This window comes from Emys orbicularis, chromosome 11 (genome assembly GCF_028017835.1).
Source record: "Emys orbicularis isolate rEmyOrb1 chromosome 11, rEmyOrb1.hap1, whole genome shotgun sequence".
NCBI classification, from domain to species: domain Eukaryota; kingdom Metazoa; phylum Chordata; order Testudines; family Emydidae; genus Emys; species Emys orbicularis.
Window position 1 is genome coordinate 72545212 of NC_088693.1, and position 24579 is coordinate 72569790.

General features: G+C 45.9%; 1 protein-coding gene across 1 annotated transcript in view; it reads right to left on the bottom strand.

Annotated features, from left to right (window-relative positions):
• Positions 1 to 3593: 3593 nt before the first annotated feature.
• The window catches only part of LOC135885296 (aryl hydrocarbon receptor-like), a 143430-nt gene continuing 122444 nt past the window's right edge, over positions 3594 to 24579 (bottom strand). Inside the window, exons 8-11 of the mRNA XM_065412950.1 lie at positions 22336 to 22445; positions 8338 to 8479; positions 5615 to 7691; positions 3594 to 3677 (exon numbers count right to left, since the gene is read on the bottom strand). Of these exons, the coding sequence (XP_065269022.1) occupies positions 3594 to 3677; positions 5615 to 7691; positions 8338 to 8479; positions 22336 to 22445 (2413 nt within the window). The remainder of the gene's footprint in view (positions 3678 to 5614; positions 7692 to 8337; positions 8480 to 22335; positions 22446 to 24579) is intronic.

The following is a 24579-nucleotide window of genomic DNA, read 5'->3' on the forward strand; positions in this document are numbered from 1 at the left end:
GTCTACCTGGGGCAGTTAGAGGGCAAGACTTTACAGCACGCTACAAAGCACATCCCCATAGTCCGGACTGCCCTAACTCTTCGCCTGTTGGCTTCAACAGGAGCAGAGTTTGGCCACCGCTGAGTGCTTTGGCAAAGCCGACGTCATTCTATTAGTAGTAAAGGGAGGTAGGCACACACACCGCGGTGGGAGGGAGTCAGACCGTTGACACAGCTTTGACCTGCCAAGGGGAGGGTGAATTTAGGAACTGTAAGTAAACTCAAAGTTGCTTTTTCAGCTGAAAACTTGCACTTGGTGCTGTCTACTATTCGGATGCAGATTATAGGCACCTTTATTATAACGGAAAACAGCATCGGTTTTTTTTTTTTTTTAAACTCTGCTTAGTTTTTGTGGTTCACAATATTTTATTGTGAACCACATTTATTTTATTTGAAAACCCCTTTGGCCCTGTAGGCCTTTGAAATCAAACTAAATTACAGATGCCTATTTCTTTTTAGTTTGGGCTTTATTAAGGGCCCAAAGTTGTCATTGTTTTGAGTGGGAATTGAGGACACTTGATACCTGAAAGATCAGGCTTTAAATTATTCATTCAAATCACAGACATTCTATACCATTAACCAAGCCTTCTTGATATCTGTTTATAATGAGGGCAGAAACACTTAAAATTACTGTACTAAAAGCAGGAGTATTGTTTGAGGCTGATGTAGACTTTGCATTACTAGCACTGGGCTTTCGATGAATAAATGTACATGCACTAGAGCTGATTGGAAAAAAATACTTTTTTCCCTATGAAACATTTCAACTTTTTGGTGTAAAAATCATCTCCCCAAATATTTCCATTTAGAAATGCCACAGTGGTGTCTCCTGGGAACTGTAGTTCTGGTACCTTGTGTTCCCATTCTCTACAGGCCTGGCTTCCTAGTTGGACTACATCACCCAGGATACATCATGGGAGTCTCATGGCCATGGTGCATCATGGGCAATAAAGTCTGGCTGGGGGGCACAGCCCACAGAGGAGAATGAGGACATGAGTCACCCAAATTGCAACTCCCATAAGGTACTGCTGAATAAAATATTTCAATTTTTGGCCAAAATCAGAAAACTTTTCATTTGTTTGGCATTTGGTTATTCAATGAAAAATCAAAAATTTCCATGGAAAGCAGACACTTTCAATGTAAAACTGCATTTTGTCAAAACCCCAATTTTCCATCAAAAAACAGTTTGACAGAAAATTTTCGACCAGCCCAAACATACACAAAACTTCCCAATATTTTTTCCACTTAACTGACAGGAGTTGGGTCTTTGTGGCTCCATTTAAATACAGAGGACTTGATTGAGCAAAGCACTTAAGTTCTTTTCTAAAGAGAGATGGAGCTAAGCACATGCTGAAGTTAATTAGGTGCTTCAGTCGTATTGAGGTCAGTCAAACACATGCTTAACTTTAGCATGTGGGTAATTTGTTTGGTGAACTGGGGCCAGAAAAAGGACAACAGATATGTACTGGGGCACAGATAACTTTGCTCAGGGGCAGAACCCTGGTGGAGGCACTAATGTATTAAGTTTTGTGAAAGTCCAGAAATTTGATATAATGGATAATCAATGACATGACAAAAATATAGATAAACTGTTGAACTAGGAGACACCTGGCTTTAAGATCCAATATTTCATAACTAGAAAAGGGCAAGGGGGGAATAAACAAAAAACTCCCTTGGCGGGTCATTGAAAATAAGTTTGGATTGGGTAAAATCTTCCTGAGCTGAGTGATCAAAAAGACACGCACTCAATCCCTGATTGTAGATTGCTCTGTATGAGTCACCTGGTTGAGTTCAATTGGAATCCCAGAGGGATACGTTACAAATGCATACAGTATTCAATATGGTATTTTCTCTGCATGCCCAAATAGAGGCTAAGGTGATATGCTCAAGTATCCTGAAGGCAGATAGGGAGAGACAAATAAAACGCACATTAGTATACAAACAAGACTGTTGCCAGGCAATGGCACATTCCTACATTGATAATGCCACATCAAAGCATTACACATTATATATTTATACCCAATGACTAGATAGGGCGTTGAAGCAGCCACATGGAGCAATGGCTCTAAGTCAACTATATTCCAATCAGGTTCAGAGATTTGGCATCAGCCAGCCACTGTATAGAACATCGCACACCAGCAAATACCACATTGGGCCAAATCCTTCTCCTATTTACTTTTCAATGGGCTTGCGTGGGGGAAACAAGGAGAATCTGGCCCAGTGTCCTTATATATGAGCTGAGCCAAATTCTGGGCTGAACTACATCTTGTGCAACTTGACCAAAGTCATTGCCATTGCATAAAATATAATGTAACACAATATGCAGCATACCCTATCTATTGACTCTCATGGCTTTTGATAAACAAGTCAGCACAGTACATAGAAAAGTTACCATAAGCCTTGGCTATATTTATGTGGAGAAAACAACTGTGTGGCCAATACATGTAAAGCAGTGGTTCTCAAACTGTGGGTCGCGACCCCATTTTAATGGGGTCGCCAGGGCTGGCTTAGATTTGCTGGGGCCTGGGGCTGAAGCCTGAGTCCCACTGCCCCGGGCCGAAGCCAAAGCCCAAGGGCTTCAGCTCTGGCCGGCAAGGCTCAGGTTACAGGCCCCGCCTGGGGCTGAAGCTCTTGGGCTTCAGCTTTGACCCCCCCACCACCACCACCACCTGGAGCATTGGGGCTTGGGCTTTGGCCCCCACACCCAGGGCAGTGGGGCTCGGGTGGCCTCAGGCTTTGGTCCCCATTCCTGGGGATCTATAGTAATTTTTGTTGTCAGAAGAGGGTCATGGTGCAATGAAGTTTGAGAACCCCTGAAAAGTAAAATAAGTCAGTACAAGGCATATAGGCATCTTTGTTAGCACTGATACCCTTGGGTTGATTTCAGTCATTTGGTCATATACAGTCACTCGAGAGGTAGATGCTGTTTGGATTTAGAAGTGCCCCCATTCCATATCCAGATCATATCACGCACAACTTCCCAATGGACAAGAGCACATGCACAAATAATGCTTGCAAAGACTGCAACCATATCTTCGCCCCCTTGAATTAGAACTCTGGGCCTTAGTGTTCAAGCAGGAGATCGGACAGCAGCCTTATGGAATTTCTATTGCAACATCTCAGACATTTTTCTTACATCTGTGTCCTTTGTCTTGTTAATTACCTGACCTGGAAAACTCATTGGAAACTCCAAATACTTGTTCCCAGTTTTTTAAAGCTTATGGTGGCTCAGTTACTTTAGTGCCTAATCCAGTTATTGGTGCTTAATTCTCCTTGGCTCTGCTCAGAAGATCGAGCAGAAGACAACTGGTTGAGAGGGGCATAGTTTCTTCAGTAGAAAATGCATGAGTGTTCAAGTTCGTCTCTGTGGAATCCACAGTAGAGTGTCTCAGGAATGTGTGTGTGTTCACTTAGAAAAAGCCACCAGCAGCAACAATTATAATAATATCGAAATATTCACACATCAGTAGGGGAAAAAAAGGCTTGCCGATCCAAGGCCATGAAATCAGTCCACAGCTGGGAGCAGGGTCTTTTCCTTCTCTATTGCTACATTCCCTCTCAGTACTTGGGGAAACACACACTGTCTTTAGCAATTGTAGGAGTAAATTCCATGGAGGCATTCTCTTCGTTTTGGTGACACTGCTGAGCAGAAAAAGAAGAGATGAGTTAGAATCGCAATCAGGCAAGGAAAAAAGGAGGAGCAGTGTCAGCATCTCAGCAGAGCGATGGAAGGGGAGGATTAATATATTCCAAGGCCAGAAGGATCATTGTGATCATCTAGTCTGACCTCCTGTATAGCACAGGCCAGAGACTTTCCCCAAAATAATTCCTAGAGCAGAACTTTTAGAAAAACATCCAATCTCAATTTAAAAATGGTCAGCGATGGAGGATCCAACCATTTGGAATTAACCAATTGTTCCAGTGGTTAATTACTCTCACCATTAACAATTTACACCTTATTTCCAGTCTGAATTTGTCTTAGCTTCAACTTCCAGACATTGGATTGTGTTAGACCTTTCTCTGCTAGACTGAAGAGCACATCATCAAATATTTGTTCCTCATGTAGGTACTTATAGACTGTGATCAAGTCACCCCTTAACCTTCTCTTCGTTCTGCTAAATAGATTGAGCTCCTTGAGTCTATCACTATAAGGTATAGTTTCTAATCCTTTAAAATCATTCTCATGGCTCTTCTCTACAGCCTCTCTAATTTACCAACATCTTTCTTGAATTGTGAGTGCCAGAACTGGAAACAGTATTCAGCAGCAGTTACACTAGTTCCAAATATAGAGGTAAAATAACCTCTCTACTCCTACTCAAGATTTCCCCTTTTGTTCACCCCAGGATCACATTAGCTCCATTGGCTACAACATCACACTGAGAGCTCATGTTTAGCTGTTTATCTATCACAGCCCTAAATCTTTTTCAGAGTCACTGCTTCCCAGGATAGGGTCCCCCATCCTGTAAGCATGGCCTACATTCTTTGTCTGTAGAAGATAACCCTGAAGCCGGATATGCAGACTGGTAACAGCTGGCTGCAGATCTGAGAAAATATATTTATCTTCTTCGATTGGAAATACATATTAGAATACAGTTGTCCTCTGGACTTGAAGCCGTGTCTGCCACAATCCAGGTGAATGCTCTAACAACTAGGCTGTTTTCTAGTGGGTTTCTCTTAATTGCTCCTGTTGGAGCGGTCCTATTTTGTATAAATCATTAAATATTCCTGGGCCTGCAGAAAGATAGACTCAGCCTTGTGGTGAAGGCACTCAATGGGGATGTAGGTGATCCAGGTTCAAGTCCCTGATCTAAGACTTGAACCTGGAATTCCCACATCACAGGTGGGTTCTTCACTTTGACCAGAAATTTAATCCTGGGCCTGAGAAACCTTCCCATCAAAACTGATGTGTCATTTCCATGACAAGTTTCAGTTTTGATGAATCAGCATTTTCTGATGAGGGTGGGGGCGGGGAATGGGGGTGGTATTATTGAAAAAATCCCAACCACCTCTATTTCAGGTGTTCAATTTGGGACACCAGAAATGGCTGTGATTTTTAGGAAGTACTGAGCACCCATCTTGTGAAAGATGCCCCTTTAAGGGGTCTCAGGTTAGGTGCCCACAAAAAGTAGGCATCTAAAATCACTAGCCACTTCTCAAAATTTGGCTTGTAGGCCAGAAATAGCTTGTACTATTGGTTCAAGGATCGTTATTATAATAGACTTTTCAAATAGTGCTTTGAACACAGACTGTGTAAGGGGTTGTGAAGAAGAATATGCTGAAATGGCATTGTTAAGATAAAAAATGGACTTGTTTACATTTTTAAAGCCATTTTTATAGAACAATGGCCTTCAAGAAATACTGATATCCCAGACATCTTCCTTCCTCAATGGGTTGAAAGCTTTTAGCTCTCAGTTGCAAGTATTCAAAATCCATCTGCATTGTGTCTGTATAACTACAATAATTACAAAACCAAACCTTATATAATGTTCATATGTCTCAGCTTGTCACTTCACATGCACAGCTCGGTTGTTCTTGTGTCTGTCAGTTTTCACACCTTAACATATGCCCCCCTCCCTCACCTTGAGCTGAATATTGTAAGTGAAGAGCTGCTGCTGACTCTTCATCTGCCTATCTGTTAATGACATGGGAGGAAAATTTGGTTCCAACTGGTAGAAAGGTCCCCTCAACCCAGCTTCCATGGGAGGAGTCACTGAGGATCCCAGAATGGGTTCCTTAGGCCTTTGGAAGTTACACATTTTTGGATTGCTCTCACCATGACAGGGCATGGTATTTTGTTGCTGGGGAAGGGATGTCACATGAGTGGCTTTAGGAAACGCAACATCATTTTCAAAGGATAAGCCACTGTTTTCATATTCCCATGAAGCTAACATGACATCACTAGATAACGTACTACATGATGAGGACTTCAATGAGCTTTCAAGAATATTGTCCATTTGCTGGTTTCCCACCCGGGAGCGAACGTGACACCAGCTACTTGGCTCCAAGGAGCTGGCCAGTGGAAGTCCATTGTGTTGAATTTGAGTTGGCCTGCAATGAGCTTGAGGATACATCCTTGCTTGCATCAGCTGCTGTTGCTGTGTTGACAACTGTTTGTTCTGAAGCATCTGCTGTTGCTTTTTATTGTAAAAATGTGGCACTAAGTGAGGTCCATGTGAAGAGGTATGTTGGGGAAAGGAATGGCTTCCAGACAGGTGGCCAGCTTCTAATGGACTAGATTTTTGCTCAAGAGAACCAGATATTTCATTCTGTAGAGCTTGCACTGGAGACACCTGCATTATGCTGAATTCTTGCATGCCCTGATCATTGTTATGAGCAGGCTGTGATGAGGAAATCCATGGATTTGTTACTTGTGATCCAAAAAGATTCTGTTGGTTATTTGCCAGTAGAGTTGGTGACTCTATCTCCATTGGTTTGATTCCCAGCTGATTTGGAGTGGCAGATTTCCAAACATCTAACGAGTGACCTCTTGGAGAATTATTCTGATTGAAAGTGATGACTGGATTCATTGAAACCAATGGGTCTGGCCACTGACTCTCTTGTGAATTCATTTTTAATGGAGCTGGATGATTTGAGTCAAGCAGAGTTGAGCTCCGATGTATCTGATTTTTAGGAATAACATTCCCCCAGGAAACTGGAGCAGGAGCCTTTGGCTGAAATACCTGTGCAGGATTTGTTAGATTAATTCCCGTAGTTCGCTGGTTATTGAAACCCAAGGAATTTAGTATATTCCCACTTAGCAAATTTGCTTGATCAAAACGTGCTTGCTTTTCTGGTTTAGAAGTGATATCCTGGGACATATTGGTGACTAAAGGACCCTGAGGATCATGGTCTAGTGAATTTTGCTGTGAAGTATACATTGGATTTTGGAATCCAGATGGTGTAGCGGCTGCTGAATTAGCCCCCCAGAAATGGTGACAATTCACCAGAGGATTGCTTTGCTGATTGCATTTCCTATTATTGACAAGCTGGTTTTGAAGTCTGTTTAGCTGAGTGCTTTGTGGAATTTGTTCCAGAGGAATTTGTTGAATAAGGGCCTGAGATGAAGCCGTCACATCATACTGTGGGAACCCCAGATTCTTTCCATTATCTTTTTTAAACAATATCTCCTCCACACAGGAGGTCACCTTGTCATTCAGCCTCTCCTGGAAACCCTGGGCCACTGGCTCCTTGGTGTCCATGTTGCACAAGATCTCCTCCCATTGCTTTAATTCCAGGTCATCCATTTCCAGGCTCTGCAGAGTCTTAGAGATGTCACCATCCACATTGCTCTTTTCAAAGAGTGTTTCAATGACGACTAGGAGTGAGTCATTCTCTTTGACAGCTCTCTTATTTCCATCATCGATCCATGGCTCTTCCGGTACGTCGACAATATCCGCCAGGGAGAACTGTGGCACGTTATCGGCGTGGGAGATGTATATGGATTCGTCTTGGTTCATCATGGCTCCTAGGAGCGAGTTGGGATCTATTGAGCCCTGCTCCAGGGGGGTCTCTCTCTTTGCCTTTGAAACCTTCTTGGTGTGCAAGTAGTCCAGGAACCCTGGCGGATTGTTTTCATACAGGACTGCTTCACCCGTGGCAAAGTGAAAAGGTAGCTGCAGGCTCCGCTTGCACAAATGCTCCTCTCCTTCTTCATTCCTGCAGGCATATGAATGGGACATTAAGAAGAGGGTGACAGGACAATGAAATACATAGGGCTGGGCAAAAAACAGCTGCTAGAGAGCGAGACGAGAGCCAACAAGTTGGCATCGGTTTGGGTGTTTTATCTATTTAAAACCCTACAATTGTGGGGCGGTTGTTTGTTTTGGGGGGATGGGGTTGGACAAGTTGCTTTGTTTTCTGGCTTGCTCTGAAATGGGAAATGCTCCCAACTCGGATAAATGGAGCCAGAGATTGTGCCGAGAGTCAGCGTGACTTACGTAGCTCTGCTGAAAGGCTGTTTTTCATAGGTTTTGGTTTTATAGATGTTAAGACCAGAAGGGACCATTATGATCAGCTAGTCTGACCTGCAGAACACTGGACAGTTTATCAGCCTCTGATCTAGAGACCTGCCCCAGATCTGAACACCCCTAAACTTTGGGGAAACTTGGATGCCATCTTTGAGGCTTGGGACCAGGTACAATTTCAACACAGCTGCATTGCAGCATGGCAGGTGATTTTGTCCATGCCCTGAGGAAATAGGTGCTGTGGGGTGAAATCCTGACTTGAGTGAACTCAGTAAGAGTTTTGTCATTGACTTCAATGGGGCCAGGATTTCACCCTTGCCATCTGCAGGGACACTTACGACAGGGCCCGCTGCCTGGAAATGATGCAGTCCGGTTGGCCTCCTTTATACACCAGTCTCGCATTTGCTTGGACCCAGAGCCAGCCTGCTTTCTTCGTCAGCAGCCTGAAAACGGTGTTTCCGCTCTCTCCGGTTTTCATAACTAGGGCAAACAGAAGAAGGTAGCAAGATAAGCTCAGCAAAATGCAGCAAGAAATAGCCCTCAGCCTGCTCCTGTCTATTACATCTAGAAAAAAATTACCAACAGAGATCTGCAGAACCATTTCACGGTCCAACTCACAAACCATGCAGGCAAAACCTTTACAGTGAGACTGCCAAGTAAGGCCAGTGCGTAGCTATACAAAGTGTATAATGTTAAAGGAAATCCTTACTGGCCCTGGGTTCATTGCCTGGGATCAGCACTGGGCTATAAAACCTCAGGTTTCAGGGTTTAAACCAACCTATAACTACTAGGGATGAGAATGAGACCTTCATGGGACAGATTACCACACACAACTGCCTATTAGAAGCTCAGAAGATCTGGTGCTGGCCAAGATACTGGGCTACATGCACTTCGGGGGTGATCCAGTCTGGCTATTCCTATGTTCCTATGAATTTTCTCAGTGACTTTGAGACGTTTGAGTCTTGGTGGTGTGACATGTTTGTCCATTAGCTTTTCATATCTGGAGGGCTGCGGTCAAATCAAACCTGGATCACAAATGAGTGATTTCAGAAGGTTCGGTCAGATTCCTAGTGGATGTCTGTCTACATCACAGAAACACAGCACAGCTTAACAAAATGGGCAATTTCTGGATAGGACAAGGTTAGGACTAAACTAACATGGGCTGCTGCAAGTCAGAATTCAGAGCTTGTCTACATGTGGAAATTTACCAGTATAACTCTACCAGTATAATTATACCACTATAGTTATGCCAGTATAGCTACCTGGCTTAGCTCATACTCAGAGGCACTCTATGGGAAGTTATACTTGTATAGGAGGAGGTTACTTATTGTAAGGGGAGGTTCTTCGAGATGTGCGGTCCCTATCTGGATTCCACATGTGGGCATGCATTTGTGTCATGTGCCTGGGTCTGGAATTTTTTCTAAGTAGTGTCCGTTGACCTGCACATGTGCAGTACCTTCGCTTGTGCTCCCAACCAAGGGCATAAGGTCGATGCCTCTCCAGTTCCTCCTCTTACCACAATGCAAGTGAGTCTGCAGCAGAGGGGAAGGAAGGTGGGTAGTGGAATACAGATAGGGACTACACATCTTGAAGAACTTCAAGTTACAGTAAGTAACCTCTTCTTCGTCTTCTTTTTCAAGGGCGGGTCCCTACGTGTATTCTACAGGTGGGTGTCGTGCAAGCAGCAATCAGTGCGGAGGTGGGTGCGAACAAGCTGCTAGCAGAGCTGTTTGTAACACAGCCATTCCTACTGCGGCATCCAGAGTACCACTTGAGTCGGGGCGTAGTGAGCCATAAACATGTGGACCGATCACCGAATTGTGGCTTTGCAAATGTCCTGCAATGGGATATCTGATAAGGATGCCATGGAGATTGCTTGTGTTTGCATGGAGTGAGCTGTAACACCCTCAGGAGGGGAAGGTTTGCTATCTTATAGTAGTCAATACTCATCCTGAGACCCACTTAGAAATTCTCTGTGAGGCTATAGCTTGGCCCCTTGACCTTTTCACTATGGTGACAAAGAGCCTCAGAGATTTTCTAATGGGTTTGATTCTCTGCAGGTAGAAGACTGGGTCGCATCTGACGTTGAGGGAGTGCAGTTTCCTGTCCCCAGGAGAAGCATGAGGTTTTGGAAAAAATACAGGTAAGTGAATTGATTGGTTGATATGGAATTCGGAAACAATTCTGGGGAGGAATTTGGGGTGTAGCTGGAGGGAGACTCCCTCTTTATGGAATACTGTGTAACAGTGATTTCCCTACTCCCTCCCTGAATTTCCCCAACCCCCCCCCCCCCAGGTTTGTGAACTAGTTACATGCCAATTTAGTGACTGTTTGGAAATTTGAATTGAAACTGAAACATTAATACACACTTTAAAAGCATATACAGTGTATGATAAAATATGTGTATCTGAAAAAGTATAATAGATTTGAAAAGTATGAACATAGTCTAGCTTCCTTATACAGCTGTTGTTTTTTATGACAATGTCAGTGCATTCATTTTGGTGATGTTGGCCAACCTAATAATTGTGTGAGTAAAAGGCAGTAGAACTGTACTTAGCCTGTGCTGATTGAGGGCATCAAGAGAGAGGGTGGGGACCTGTCCCTCTCCACTGTTTAAAGACTGAGCTGATTAGGCTCCATAGATAGTCCACTGAGAGCTGGGTGGAACCTCAAGAGACCAACTCGCAGAGGTCACAGTGGCAGCAGAAGGTGAATGTGCAGGGCCATTGGCAACAGAGTGGTGGAGTGAACGGTGGCACAACAAACAGCAGTGGCCAGAGCGAACAGTGAGCAGCTGGAGGCACGTGAAAGCACCTCTGAACTCTGAGTCTCCACTGACCAAGGACAACAGTGGGGTGCGGTGGAGGGAAAAGTGAGGGACACGTTAAATAAACATCTGTTTGTTGGACCATATTTTAGTGACTTTGCTCCAGAATACTAGATTTGTGACTGGGAATGGAAACTTATATAAATATGTTTCCTAGTAGGCCAAGATTTTTAAAATGCATTATTTGCCAAGGTTGTTATCTCACATTGTTGCTATCTTGAGAGGTCATTATGTTGGGCAGTTTCTGTACTAAACATTTTTATTATTATAATTAATTTTTACATCAGAATGATCATACTGGGTCAGACCAATGGTCCATATAGCCCAGTATCCTGTCTTCCGACAGTGATCAAGGCCAGGTGCTTCGGAGGGAATGAACATAACAGGGAATCATCAAGTGATCCATCCCCTGTTGCCCATTCCCAACTTCTGGCAAACAGGCTAGGGACACTCAGAGCATGGTGTTGCATCCCTCCCCTTCCTGGCTAATAGTTTATATTGACTGTATGTTGTGTGAAGAAGTACTTCCTTTTGTTTTTTTAAAACCTGCTGCCTATTAATTTCATTGGGTGACTGCTAGTTCTTGGGTTATGTGAAGGATTAAATAACATTTCCTTATTCTCTTTCTTCACACCAGTCAAGATTTTATAGACCTCTATCATATCCCCCCTTAGTCGTCTCTTTTCTAAGCTGAAAATTCCCAGTCATTTTAATCTCTCCTCCTGTTTCATACCCCTAATCATTTTAGTTGCCCATCTCTGTACCTTTTCCAACTCCAATATATCTTTTTTGGGATGGGGTGACCAGATCTGCACACAGAATTCAAGGTGTGCATGTATTATGGATTTATATAGAGGCAATATGATATTTTCTGGCTTATTTTCTATTCCTTTCTTAATGATTCCCAACATTCTGTTTGCTTTTTTGACTGCCGCTGCACATTGAGTGGATGTTTTCAGAGAACTATCCACAATGACTCCAAGATCTCTTTCTTGAGTGTTAACAGCTAATTCAGACTCCATCATTCTGTATGTATAGTTGAGATTGCTTTCCAATGTGCATTACTTTGCATTTATCAACATTGAATTTCATCTGCCATTTTGTTGCCCAGTCACCCAGTTTTGTGAGATCCCTTTGTAATTCTTCGCAGTCTGCCTGGGACTTAACTATCTTGAGTAGTTTTGTATCATCTGCAAATTTTGCCACCTCACTGTTTACCCATTTTTCCAGATCATTTATGAATATGTTGAACAGTAATGGTCCCAGTATCGAGCCCTCAGGGATACCACTATTTATCTCTCTCCATTCTGAAAACGGATAATTTATTCCTACCCTTTGTTTCCCATCTTTTAACCAGTTACTGATCCATGAGAGGACTTCCCTCTTATCCCATGATGGCTTACTTTTCAAAAGTCAATTTAAATTAAATACATTTTTTTTTAAATTTATATATTTTTAGAAATCTAGACTTGTTATGTGTTTTGTTGTAACTTGCATAATCCTTATGTTAAATTTGCATTATCCTAACAAAACATTTACTTTATTCATATCATAGAATCATAGAATCATAGAATATCAGGGTTGGAAGGGACCTCAGGAGGTCATCTAGTCCAACCCCCTGCTCAAAGCAGGACCAATTCCCAACTAAATCATCCCAGCCAGGGCTTTGTCAAGCCGGGCCTTAAAAACCTCCAAGGAAGGAGACTCCACCACCTCCCTAGGTAACGCATTCCAGTGCTTCACCACCCTCCTAGTGAAATAGTGTTTCCTAATATCCAACCTAGACCTCCCCCACTGCAACTTGAGACCATTGCTCCTTGTTCTGTCATCTGCCACCATTGAGAACAGTCTAGCTCCATCCTCTTTGGAACCCCCCTTCAGGTAGTTGAAGGCTGCTATCAAATCCCCCCCCTCATTCTTCTCTTCTGGAGACTAAACAATCCCAGTTCCCTCAGCCTCTCCTCATAAGTCATGCGCTCCAGACCCCTAATCATTTTTGTTGCCCTCCGCTGGACTCTTTCCAATTTTTCCACATCCTTCTTGTAGTGTGGGGCCCAAAACTGGACACAGTACTCCAGATGAGGCCTCACCAATGTCGAATAAAGGGGAACGATCACATCCCTCGATCTGCTGGCAATGCCCCTACTTATACAGCCCAAAATGCCATTAGCCTTCTTGGCAACAAGAGCACACTGTTGACTCATATCCAGCTTCTCGTCCACTGTGACCCCTAGGTCCTTTTCTGCAGAACTGCTACCTAGCCACTCGGTCCCTAGTCTGTAGCTGTGCATGGGATTCTTCCGTCCTAAGTGCAGGACTCTGCACTTGTCCTTGTTGAACCTCATCAGGTTTCTTTTGGCCCAATCCTCTAATTTGTCTACGTCCCTCTGTATCCGATCCCTACTCTCTAGTGTATCTACCACGCCTCCTAGTTTAGTGTCATCGGCAAACTTGCTGAGAGTGCAGTCCACACCATCCTCCAGATCATTAATAAAGATATTAAACAAAACCGGCCCCAGGACCGACCCTTGGGGCACTCCACTTGAAACTGGCTGCCAACTAGACATGGAGCCATTGATCACTACCCGTTGAGCCCGACGATCTAGCCAGCTTTCTATCCACCTTACAGTCCATTCATCCAGCCCATACTTCTTTAACTTGGCAGCAAGAATACTGTTGGAGACCGTATCAAAAGCTTTGCTAAAGTCAAGGAATAACACATCCACTGCTTTCCCCTCATCCACAGAGCCAGTTATCTCATCATAGAAGGCAATTAGGTTAGTCAGGCACGACTTCCCCTTGGTGAATCCATGCTGACTGTTCCTGATCACTTTCCTCTCCTTTAAGTGTTTCATAATTGATTCCTTGAGGACCTGCTCCATGATTTTTCCAGGGACTGAGGTGAGGCTGACTGGCCTGTAGTTCCCCAGATCCTCCTTCTTCCCTTTTTTAAAGATGGGCACTACAGTAGCCTTTTTCCAGTCATCCGGGACCTCCCCCGAGCGCCATGAGTTTTCAAAAATAATGGCTAATGGCTCTGCAATCTCATCCGCCAACTCCTTTAGAACCCTCGGATGCAGCGCATCCGGCCCCATGGACTTGTGCACGTCCAGTTTTTCTAAATAGTCCCGAACCACTTCTTTCTCCACAGAGGGCTGGTCACCTTCTCCCCATATTGTGCTGCCCAGTGCAGCAGTCTGGGAGCTGACCTTATTTGTGAAGACAGAGGCAAAAAAATCATTGAGTACATTAGCTTTTTCCACATCCTCGGTCACTAGGTTGCCTCCCTCATTCAGTAAGGGGCCCACACTTTCCTTGACTTTCTTCTTGTTGCTAACATACCTGAAGAAACCCTTCTTGTTACTCTTAACATCTCTTGCTAGCTGCAACTCCAAGTGTGATTTGGCCTTCCTGATTTCACTCCTGCATGCCTGAGCAATATTTTTATACTCCTCCCTGGTCATTTGTCCAATCTTCCACTTCTTGTAAGCTTCTTTTTTGCATTTAAGATCAGCAAGGATTTCACTGTTTAGCCAAGCTGGTCGCCTGCCATATTTACTATTCTTTCTACACATCGGGATGGTTTGTTCCTGCAGCCGCAATAAGGATTCTTTAAAATCTCTTTTATATGTTGCAGGTCAAAGTGAAAATGAAAAGACAAAAAACAATACAACAATTTTTCCATTCAAAGGCCTCAAAAACTAACCAAGGTGAAGAACACATCAAGAACCAAGAATATATCAACATGTCATTTGAAGGTTCAAGTGGTATATCTACATACGACCAGCCCGAAGCACAAATACAGCTACCTACTGAAGAAACAGTGTCTCCAAAACCTAAAGACAGTTTCCAATGTTTGTCGGTCAAAGTGTTCCCATTTATTGAAGTTACAAAAGATGGCTACTGGTGCACCTCTTGCAAAAAAGCTTACGAAGAAGGAAAGATTCCCAATGCTATAACTGGTAAAAGTGGAGGAGCTTGGTTTGTCAAACCGATCAGCAAAGCCAATGCTGACAAACTACGTGAAAAGGCAGCAAAACACCCGGCCTCTGGAGTGCATCAACATGCAGAAAGCCTTATAAGCCCACTTTCAAAGCCAATTTTAGAAGTACTTAATGAGGCTGTTGAGAATGCTGGAGACACAGCACAGTTAATGCGAACAAACATGGCTGTGGCATCCTACTTTCTATTTAAGCAAGAGATACGACACAGTACAAACTGGAGGCCAATGTTAAGTGCGTTGTCACTTGTTCATCCTGAAGTTGAACACTGGTTCCGAACAAGACCAGCAAATGCTCACTATCTTTCTGCAAGAAACTCCACTGACTGGCTAGAAGCATGTGGTGCAACAGTGAAAGATTCAACAGTTGAAAAAGTGAAGAACTCTCTCACCACATTCAAAAAATTTGCATACATGGCTGATGAATGCACCGATGCAAATGGGCATCAAGTATTAAGTCATTGTGTACGTTATCTTGATGTCAGGGGTAGGCCAGTAGATGCATTTCTAGATGTTCAAGTTATAGAAGACACATTGGCTGCATCTGTGACAACCCACATCTTAGAAGAGTTAAATGCTTGTCAATTGGACCCCAAACAAATGGCTGCTTGTGCATTTGATGGAGCTGCAAACTTCTCTGGAAGACATGGTGGAGTACAAGCTTTGCTCAGAGAAAAGTGTAACCCTAATCTCTCCTATACACACTGCAGAGGCCATGTATTCCTGAAGGGAAACATTTCCAGGGAAGACTGGAGCCTCCTGGATGACTGCGACAACGATTATGAGAACTTCAGCAAGAGACTGGAACAGTGCGTGAAATCAGCTGAGCATGAAAGACCAAAAAGAGCTAGTGGAAGAATCTTGGAGAATACAAAGACCTTATTGGAGAAGAGGAGGAAAATGAAAAGAAATGGCAGTGACAGGCTTGAGTACTCCCTTCTCTGCAAGCTCATACGAATGAAGCTGAAGGAAGACTTCAAGAAATTTCAAACCGAAAAGCTCCTAAAGACTGTTGAAGATCGTAAAAGTCTCAAAAAATGCAAACGAACTGGAGTTGTATAGGTCATCATTATCGGCTTTGAAGAACAAGGATGGAGAATCAGTAACCGATCGAACAGAGATGGAGGCAATCTGCAGTGATTTCTATACCCAGCTCTTTGCATCCCATATAGACGTCCCAATGCCATCACTTCAACAAACCAATGAACACATACTCCCAGTTCTCATCAGCGAAGTCCGTCACGCAGTCCAGCAAATGAAAGAGGGGAAGGCTCCAGGCAAGGACGGTCTGACAGCAGAAGTGCTTAAGGCGGGAGGTCAGGAACTCTGGAAAGCTCTCGTCCAAAGGTTCAGCCGTTACCTGGAAATCCAGAAGATACCATCCAGTTGGAAAGAGTCCAATACCATCTTGCTGCATAAGAAAGGCGATCCAGAAAATCTAAAGAACTATCACCCAATCTGCCTGCTTTTGCATGTCTATAAATTGTTCACCAAAATAAAAACAAATCGACTGTCGCGAAACCTGGATGAACAGCAACCTAGAGAGCAGGCCGTTTTTTGAAGAAATTACAGCATGATAGACCACATCTATACCCCAATGGAACATTAGCCTCATCCTGTCAACCCTGTCAACCCTCACAGGCCTGCCCTTCAAACCCATGGCAACATGTGCCATGACCCACCTGTCCATGAAAGTGACATTCTTAGTAGACATCCCTTCAGCCGGAAGGGTCAATGAACTCATGGCCATGATGGCACACTCACCTTATACAGCAGTGGTTTCCCCAGGAATTGACATGGGGGGGGGATGTTTGAATTTACAGGGATGTGTGTGTCAGGGCCGATGAGGGGTGAGACTGTGAGGGTGAAGGTGGGCTGTACATGGCACCATAGTAAAAACTAAAAAATGCTTCATGACCATTTTATTAGATTTAACTCATGTTTTAAAATCATCACACAAATTAAAGTTGGCTACTCAAGCCTTCTATGAAGCACTACGCCTACATCCTTCTTGGTTTCTTGTTATAATTTTGCACAATTCTGTTAATGAACTTCTTGAATGCAATGCGTTCATCTTTGGTGGCTTCTCGTGTGTCCTTCAGTTGATATGCTCCTGTGCGATGGGTCAATGTCCACATGGAAATATGCGTCTGAACCACACTCCCTCCTGAAGGCCATGATGTCAGTGTAATCATCCTGAATTTCATCTTCCTGATAACGATATTCAGCTGTCGAAGGTCCAGGATGGGTTCCCACCCTCTGCTCTTTTGGGGGATGAGGAAATATAGGGAGTAGAATCCTCTTCCCTGGTATTGAGGTGGGATACTCTCTATCGCGCCCCTGTGTAATATGGAGTTTCTCTCTTGTTGAGGAATCAATTGGTTGGAGGGGTCTCCCGGAGGTGGGGGGTGGAGGGGAGGCAGGTGGGAGGTTTGTGAGGAGGGAAGGAAAGGAACTCTATGGAGTATCCATGATAGATAATCTCTAGAATCCAACTGTCCATGGTGATCTTGCTCCAACTGTGGGTGAAAAAAGAAAGGTGGTCTCCAAAGATGATGGATGGCACCTTAGGCGGCATCGGTGGTGGTATGCAGGTCTTGACCTGTATGTCAAAAGTGGAATTTGGCCTGCGGTTGGAAGTAAGTGGAGGATGTGGAGGATGTGGCAGCACAGGGGTACTCAATAGGTGGACCACAGGCCAAATCTGGACCACTCACTGCTTTTGAATAGACCCCAAAATCTTTTTATTTACTTATCATTGTTATCATTTTTAAAAATTATTATTTTCTCTGGAGTCTGGACCTTGACTATACCTTGACCAAGAAATTTGGACCTTGACAAAAAATAATTGACTACCCCTGTGGTAGGGGTTGGAGCCTGGAAAAGGGTTCTCTGAGATCTGGGTCACTGGTGATGAGGTTCAGGTGGACGCTGGTAGTATGAGGAAGGAAGCTGTGGTCTGAAGAGATGTTATGGATGTTTTCTCCTGGGGACTAGAGTGCAAATTCACAGGGACCTCAGGGTGGAACTCGAGTCCTTCAGGGAATGCAGAGACTTATCTGTCTTTTCACTGAACAGATTGGCCTCATCAAAAGAGAGGTCCTGAATAGTATTTTGGACCTCTCTGGGAAGCCTGATGACTGGAGCCAAGAGTCTCTATGAATGACCAGACCTGTGGCCAAGGACCGGGATGCAGTATCAGCTGCATCCACCACAACCTGGAGAGCCACCTTTGCCACCAGTAACTGTATGATCTCATTTTGAATTGTTTTTCCAAGGTAGTGGTGTGTGTACATTTCTTGGGTGGGGACTCTTCTTAGATGCTCCTGGAGTACAGCATCAAACTCAGCCATCAGCTCCACAATTTTACGAAAGTTTCCATTGTTTGGCGCATACAGCTGATCTGAAGTGCCACGCAGTGCTAGGTTTTGGGTAGCAAGTATTTTCACAACGGCAATGGGCCTTTTCAGAACACTTAGCCAGTAAAGAGACTCTGATGCATCTTCTCTTGATGCTGATCATCTATGGTGGCCTTTAACCTTAGTCTCATCTCAAGCTCTTTCCACCTATGGAATGCTCTCTGGTGATTTGCTGCCTTCTCATGGCATGCCAGATTTCTAGCAGATTTTTCCAGTCCTTTGTTCCTGTAGAACCCAATGTGGCTGGAACATTAGACTGGAAGAGTTTGCAAGAAAAACAGTATGCAGCATTCTGGGTTTTTGAGTACATAAGCCATGGCCTCTCCACTTTGTCACCATTGGGGATTTCATGCCAGTAATGTGTTGGATGGAAACTTCTATTTTCATTGTCTTTGGGGAACATGAAGTTTTTCACTTGCTGTGGCCCATGCAGTACAAGGAAGTCCCTCAGGTTACTGCTCAAGTGGGTCCACAGTCCTGGATCATCCTTTGTTCCTGTAGTACCCAATGTGGCTGGAACATTAGACTGGAAGAGTTTGCAACAAAAACAGTATTCTTTCACTCATGACTGCTGTTCTGTGCCAGCTATAGTGGCTCTCAACACTCAATTGAAGGGGACAAATAAGCAGGCTGGTAGCAGGGCTTGAGTGAGGGAAGATATCAGCGTCTTAAGGGCCTAACTGGCTCCTACTACTTCAGTTGACTGCCTGTTCTCCTCAAGTGGGTTCAGGGAAGCAGCAGGAAACAGGAAGCTCCCTGAGAAGCTGGTATTAATCAGTCCAGGCTGCTGGGGGTGCTAGAGAGGTACATAAGAGGCTCCTCCTCCTCTCTCTCCCTGCAGCTCCTGCTGCTTTCTGTTATTCCCTCTCACCTTTTCTCCTGCCTGCCTGTTATGTCTCTTGTGCCCTCCTTCCTCCAGCATAGCACTCCACCATCTTTGTGCATCTAGAGCAGAGAGAATACATATGCACCAGCAGCAGACACTCTGAGTCCTAGTGGCAACCCCCCCCCAGTCTGGCACCTGAGGCGGCCACCTCAGTTTGCCTCATGGTAAGGCCAGCCCTGACAACAACTCTAAGAAAATCTATTATGATAGGAAATGCGTGGAAGCATTCAGGAAACTGAAAACACGACTATGCCGGGCACCTGTGCTCTTCAGCCCTGATTTTTCTCAGGAATTCATACTACACACAGATGCCTCGAATGTCGGTCTCAGTGCCATCCTCTCACAAGACTTTGAAGGAGAAAAGCACCTGGTCCTATACCTAAGTAGGAAGTTATTCCCTAGGGAAAAGTCATACTCAGTTATTGACAAGGAAGTATTAACTTTCCAATGGGCAGTAGACGCCCTCAGGTATTACTTGTTGTGTAGCCCCTTTTCCCTGATCACTGATTATGCGCCCCTATGCTGGATCCAGACAACGGGGGATATGAACCCTCCTATGATGAGATGGTAGCTTGCACTACAACACTATAGTTTCCGAGTACAACACTGAGCGGTAAAGGACCACACAAACCCCAATTTCTTTTCACGGGAGATTGGCGATGGAGACAACCCAACCCCAAATGGCCTTCCCATATTGAGGGGTGAGGTATGTGAAGGGACATACCATCACTCTGATATGAAGGAAACTAACGAGTTCTTATGGGCCGGTTCCATGGTAACAAGATGCACCTTCAAGACTTGTTCAGACTGGAGGAGGAGGAGCTTAAAAGGGGGAATTTACCATAGGAAGGGGCAGTGATCAGGAATAAGGCTGCTCCACCCAAAGACTGCTGGTCCTAGCCAAGGAGGGAACAGCCACAAGACGCACCACTCCCGAAGCCGCCCTGATTGACAGCAAAGCAATATGCCCCAGGAAGAGTGGTAGAAGGCAAACCCTGTGAAGGAGCAATAGAAGCAATAGACTCTAGGAGATTAACCCCTTAGAGCTGAATATCCAGGGGCTGGCTGAGAGACTGGGCCTCTTTCCAGGCAGATCCTCCTCTTTTGCAAGGGGAAGGGAAAAGGAGGAGCCAACCCTCTGCCCATGTGCGGTTGCCTCAGAGAACTCCCCCAAGTGCCGCCAACTGGGGGAGAAAAGAAGGTAAACAACAGACAGTGGGACCGGGGGGAGGAGGGGGAAGAGTGGCCAGGGAGCCCTGCTACCTCACAGGGCAGTACAAAACAATGTCTCTCGGCTCACTGCGGGGTGGGGGTACTCAATGCTGGAGCAGGCCAAACTGTTCTAGCCGGTCCCAGGATGGCCTTGTTTATTGGACGGGATGGTCCCTGTGGCTGTAAGATGTCCAGGAGATGGTGTTGGGGGCTCTAGGCCTCCTCTGGTGGGATTTGCAAGTCATCAGCCACCCTTTGGAATAGATCTTGAAGAGAGGGTGGCAACTGGATGACCACGTCGTCCAGTTATGAGGATGCTCCGGTCAGAACTGGCAGTACCGGCCCTGCTTCTTCCTCCTCATACACCAATGGAACTGGCTAACGAGAGGGGGAAGAATGGTAGGACCCTTGTGAAAGTTCTGGGCATCTGCCATGAGGATCCCAGGGGCCCCAGTACAGCCAGAAGAAGGAATTTATCGGTTGTGGTGATACCCCAGGGAAATGACCAGGTGTCCCTGGGCAGGGGGGTGTCGTAGTCAAGAGGATCGGGGTGCTGTGGCTGTCTGTCTGGGCTCCTGCGCCTTCCTGGAGATATCGGTGGAGCTATTGCCTCTGACTCCTCCGAGTCTGAAGATGGTTCCATCAGAAATGGTGGTGCTGTCGGTACTGAGATGCTCCTGTCCGATGGATCGGGATGGGGTCTCTCCTGTGACAGCAGCAACAGTTTGGCCTCCCGGCTAAGAACTTCCCTGAGAACTGCAGGGCCCGACAGAAGTGGAGACTGTGGGTGGGGGAGAAAGACATCCTCTGGTGTCAGAAAATTCTCCATACGCCCAGAGTCTGCGGAGTTCCCACTAAGGCACCAGAGGGACCCGCTTTATCCATCAGAGCTGGCCACTCTCTGAATTGCCGAGGCAGTACCAATGGTACATCCGGACCTGCACTCATGGATGGGATTGGCCTGTCTTTCTGACCCAGTACTGTGCTCACTGTTGGGATTGATGGATCCCTTTTCTTCTTTGCCTTATCCTCCAGCGCAGGGGGCTTTGGCGCCAGTTCCATGGGATCTGTATACGACGTCTCACCTGACCAGGCATGGCTTGGGGAGCAAACATGTTCCTTGTGGGCAGTCCACTGCGGGGATCTGCCCTTATGCCCATGAGTGTGTTTCTTACTCACATGGGGAGCCCTCTGTCCTGAGTCCTTGGGCTTTGGTGCCAGTGGCTCTGCTCCATGGCTCGTGCTTGGAGGGGCATTGCTGGTCAGCTGAGGCCAAAGAACAGGGAGGTCCCTCTGGTCCAGATCAAAGCAGGGCCTCAAAGCCTCTTCCATTAGGTGCTTCTTCAGCCTGAGTCCTTCCTTGGGCCTCTCTGGTTCTGGGCAGGAAGGACACTTCTCAAACCTATGCGCCTCACCCAGACAGTAGAGTCACCGTTGATCATCGCTGACGGGAAAAAAGCGGAGGCAGGAGATGCAGTTCTTGAAGCCCAGGAACCTGGGCATAGTCCCCAAGACAAAGACTATCCCCGACTGGGGGGAGGGGTTTACTAAGCTGTTCTAAACTATATGACGTACAACTAAGATTTCTAAACTACAGGATAATTATTTGCAGCCAATATGTACCATAACTCTTCTTGAGATTGCAAGAGCGAAGGAGGACAGGATTCTGACTCAGGCCATGCGGCCGTAAGAGGGAACTGGAGAGGTATTGACCCGCACTGCCCCCTATATCTTCGGTTGGGAAGCACGAGGGAAGATACTGTGCATGTGCAGGTCATTGGACACTGCCTGGAAAAACTTCCAGACTCAGTCGCGTGGCGCGCATCCACATGTGGAATACACAAAGGGATCAGCATACAAAGAACTATAATTATGCTGGTATAATTATGCCAGTAATTTTCCCTGAGTAGACCAGACCTGCATAAAATAGGACAATACAATCATGTTAGCTGAGTTGGGATCTTTGATCTTACAACTCGGCCCCAAACTCACTTTTCACATGATTCTCTGCACAGTGCATCATGTCTGCAGCATGGACAAACTGGTACCCGGAGCCTCTCATGCAGAGCTCAGTTTCTGTGTATCCCAGCACAACTTTACCTCTGTAACATAAAACAAACAAAAAAAGAAATGGAGTTCATGGAACTTTTAGGACCAAGGATGAATGCAGAACACAGCTATGTGGGTCCACTAGCTAGGGCTTAACCTAATCTGTGCAGTTATCTGATAACAGGGGAAACTATGGTGGGCTTAGCCCATCCACAGTTATCCCTCCAGCTGAGTGGAGAGGCATTTTCCATTCTGTGAAAAATTCTGGGATTTTGAAAATGTTTCAGTCCCCAGCAGGATAAAACAAACCAAAGAAAAATCAACTCAAATTTTTTTGCAGAATGACTGCCCCAGCTGGTATTTACAGGTATTGCAGAATGACTGCCCGTTGGTATTCTTCCCTTTTCCTCCCTTGGTATTCTACTGTTAATTGAATTGGTTTGTTAGCACGGATCCCCCCACTTGTTAAGGCAACTCCCATCTTTTCATGTGCTGTGTATTTATACCTGCTACAGTATTTTCCACTCCATGCATCTGATGAAGTGGGTTTAGCCCATGAAAGCTTATGCCCAAATACATTTGTTAGTCTCTAAGGTGCCACAAGGACCCCTCGTTGTTTTTGCCCCAGCTGGGAAACTAGGCAACCTGCCTATCCAAGGAGCCATCCTGCTGGGCTGCCCCGGTCCTCAGGGAGCTGCCCTGGACAGGAAACCAGCCTCCTAACTCCTCGGGGAGCCTGGGAGCTGGGGCCTGCCCAGCCAGCTACCCCAGACTGGGGATCCCAGAGGCCTGGGCTGTCAAGGAACTGCCAGCATCTGAGCCTGGGTTTCTAGCCAGTCAGCTCCCATTCAGCCCAGCGGGCTGGCTACCGAAGAGCAGGACATCTGAGCTGGTCTGAACCAGGTTTTGGATTGAACCCTGGCTGGGTTCCACTGAAATTTTGTCAAGTTCCTATAGAATGTTTTGATTTCAGCAAATCAACATTTTCCAGCAGAAAAATGTTCCAGCCAAAAAGTTCCATCCAACTCTGCTCACTTCATGGAAAAACAGTTGGGAAGAGTCATCTTCAGTACGTTCTCCCTGCACCTCTGTCTTTAGACCAATGGTGCGCAAACTTTCCCAGTTGTGCCCCCTTACCAGTAATGGAATCTGCCTGTGCTCCTCCCACCCATTACTGCACAGCCAAGGCTCCCTCAGCAGAGGAGCTTGGGCTGAAGGCAGAGCCTGGGGCGGAACTGGGGATAGGGGAGGAGCTGGTCTGGGATGGAGAGGGAATGACAGCAGAGCTGGGATGGGGGTGGAGCTGGGGTTGAGGGTGGAGCGGAACTGTGGGCAGATCTGGCCTGGAGGCGGAGCTGGGCCTGGAGGCATAGTGCTCTCTCCCCAACCCCTATGGGGGCTGGCCCGGGGCTGGAGACAGAGCGGGACTGGGGGTTGAACAGGGTTGGGGGAGGAGCAAGGCTGGGGGTGGAGTTGGTCTGGGAGCAGAGCGGGGACAGAAGCATGGCGCTCCCTCCCTGCTACCTGTAGGGGCTGGCCCACCACATACCCCCCTGAATGTTCCTCCCTAGGGGGCGCTCCCCACGGTTTGGAGACCACTGCTTTAAAGGTGTTTCTGGATGTTCTCCAAGCTGAGCATTTGTAGCAAGATGCCTTCTACATGGAAGGACAAGGTAGAAGAGCAATAATAATTGTAAAGTAAAAGTAATGCCCTTAAATAACCGTGACTGGGTTTTCAAAGGAGCCCGAGTTAGCTGCCCAACTCTGACTGCATTTCAGTGGGAGCTGGGCACTGTAACAGGGTGGCCAGCCCCTTTAACGGCCAGAGGCCTGGAGCTGGCCAGGCCCATACAATTAGCCCTGCCTTCCACAGCTGGGATGGGGCGTGGGGTTTCATTAGTAGAACCAGCAGGGTTTGGAGGAGCTGATTCTTCGATAAGGAGCAGCAGGAAGCAGGGGGTCCCATGTCTGCATGCTTGCTTAGCTTGCTTACTCACGGCGGGAAAGAACAAGAGTGAGGCTGGAGGGAGAGATTTCAGCGGACGCCTGCCAAGGCAAGGAATGGCTGCTGGGTGTGAATAGGCTCCAGCAGGAAACCCAGAGGAAGCAGGTGGGAACTGAGAGACTACAGTGGGAAATGGGAAAGACTACAGAGACTGCTGAGCATAAGCAGGCTCTGGGAGGGGA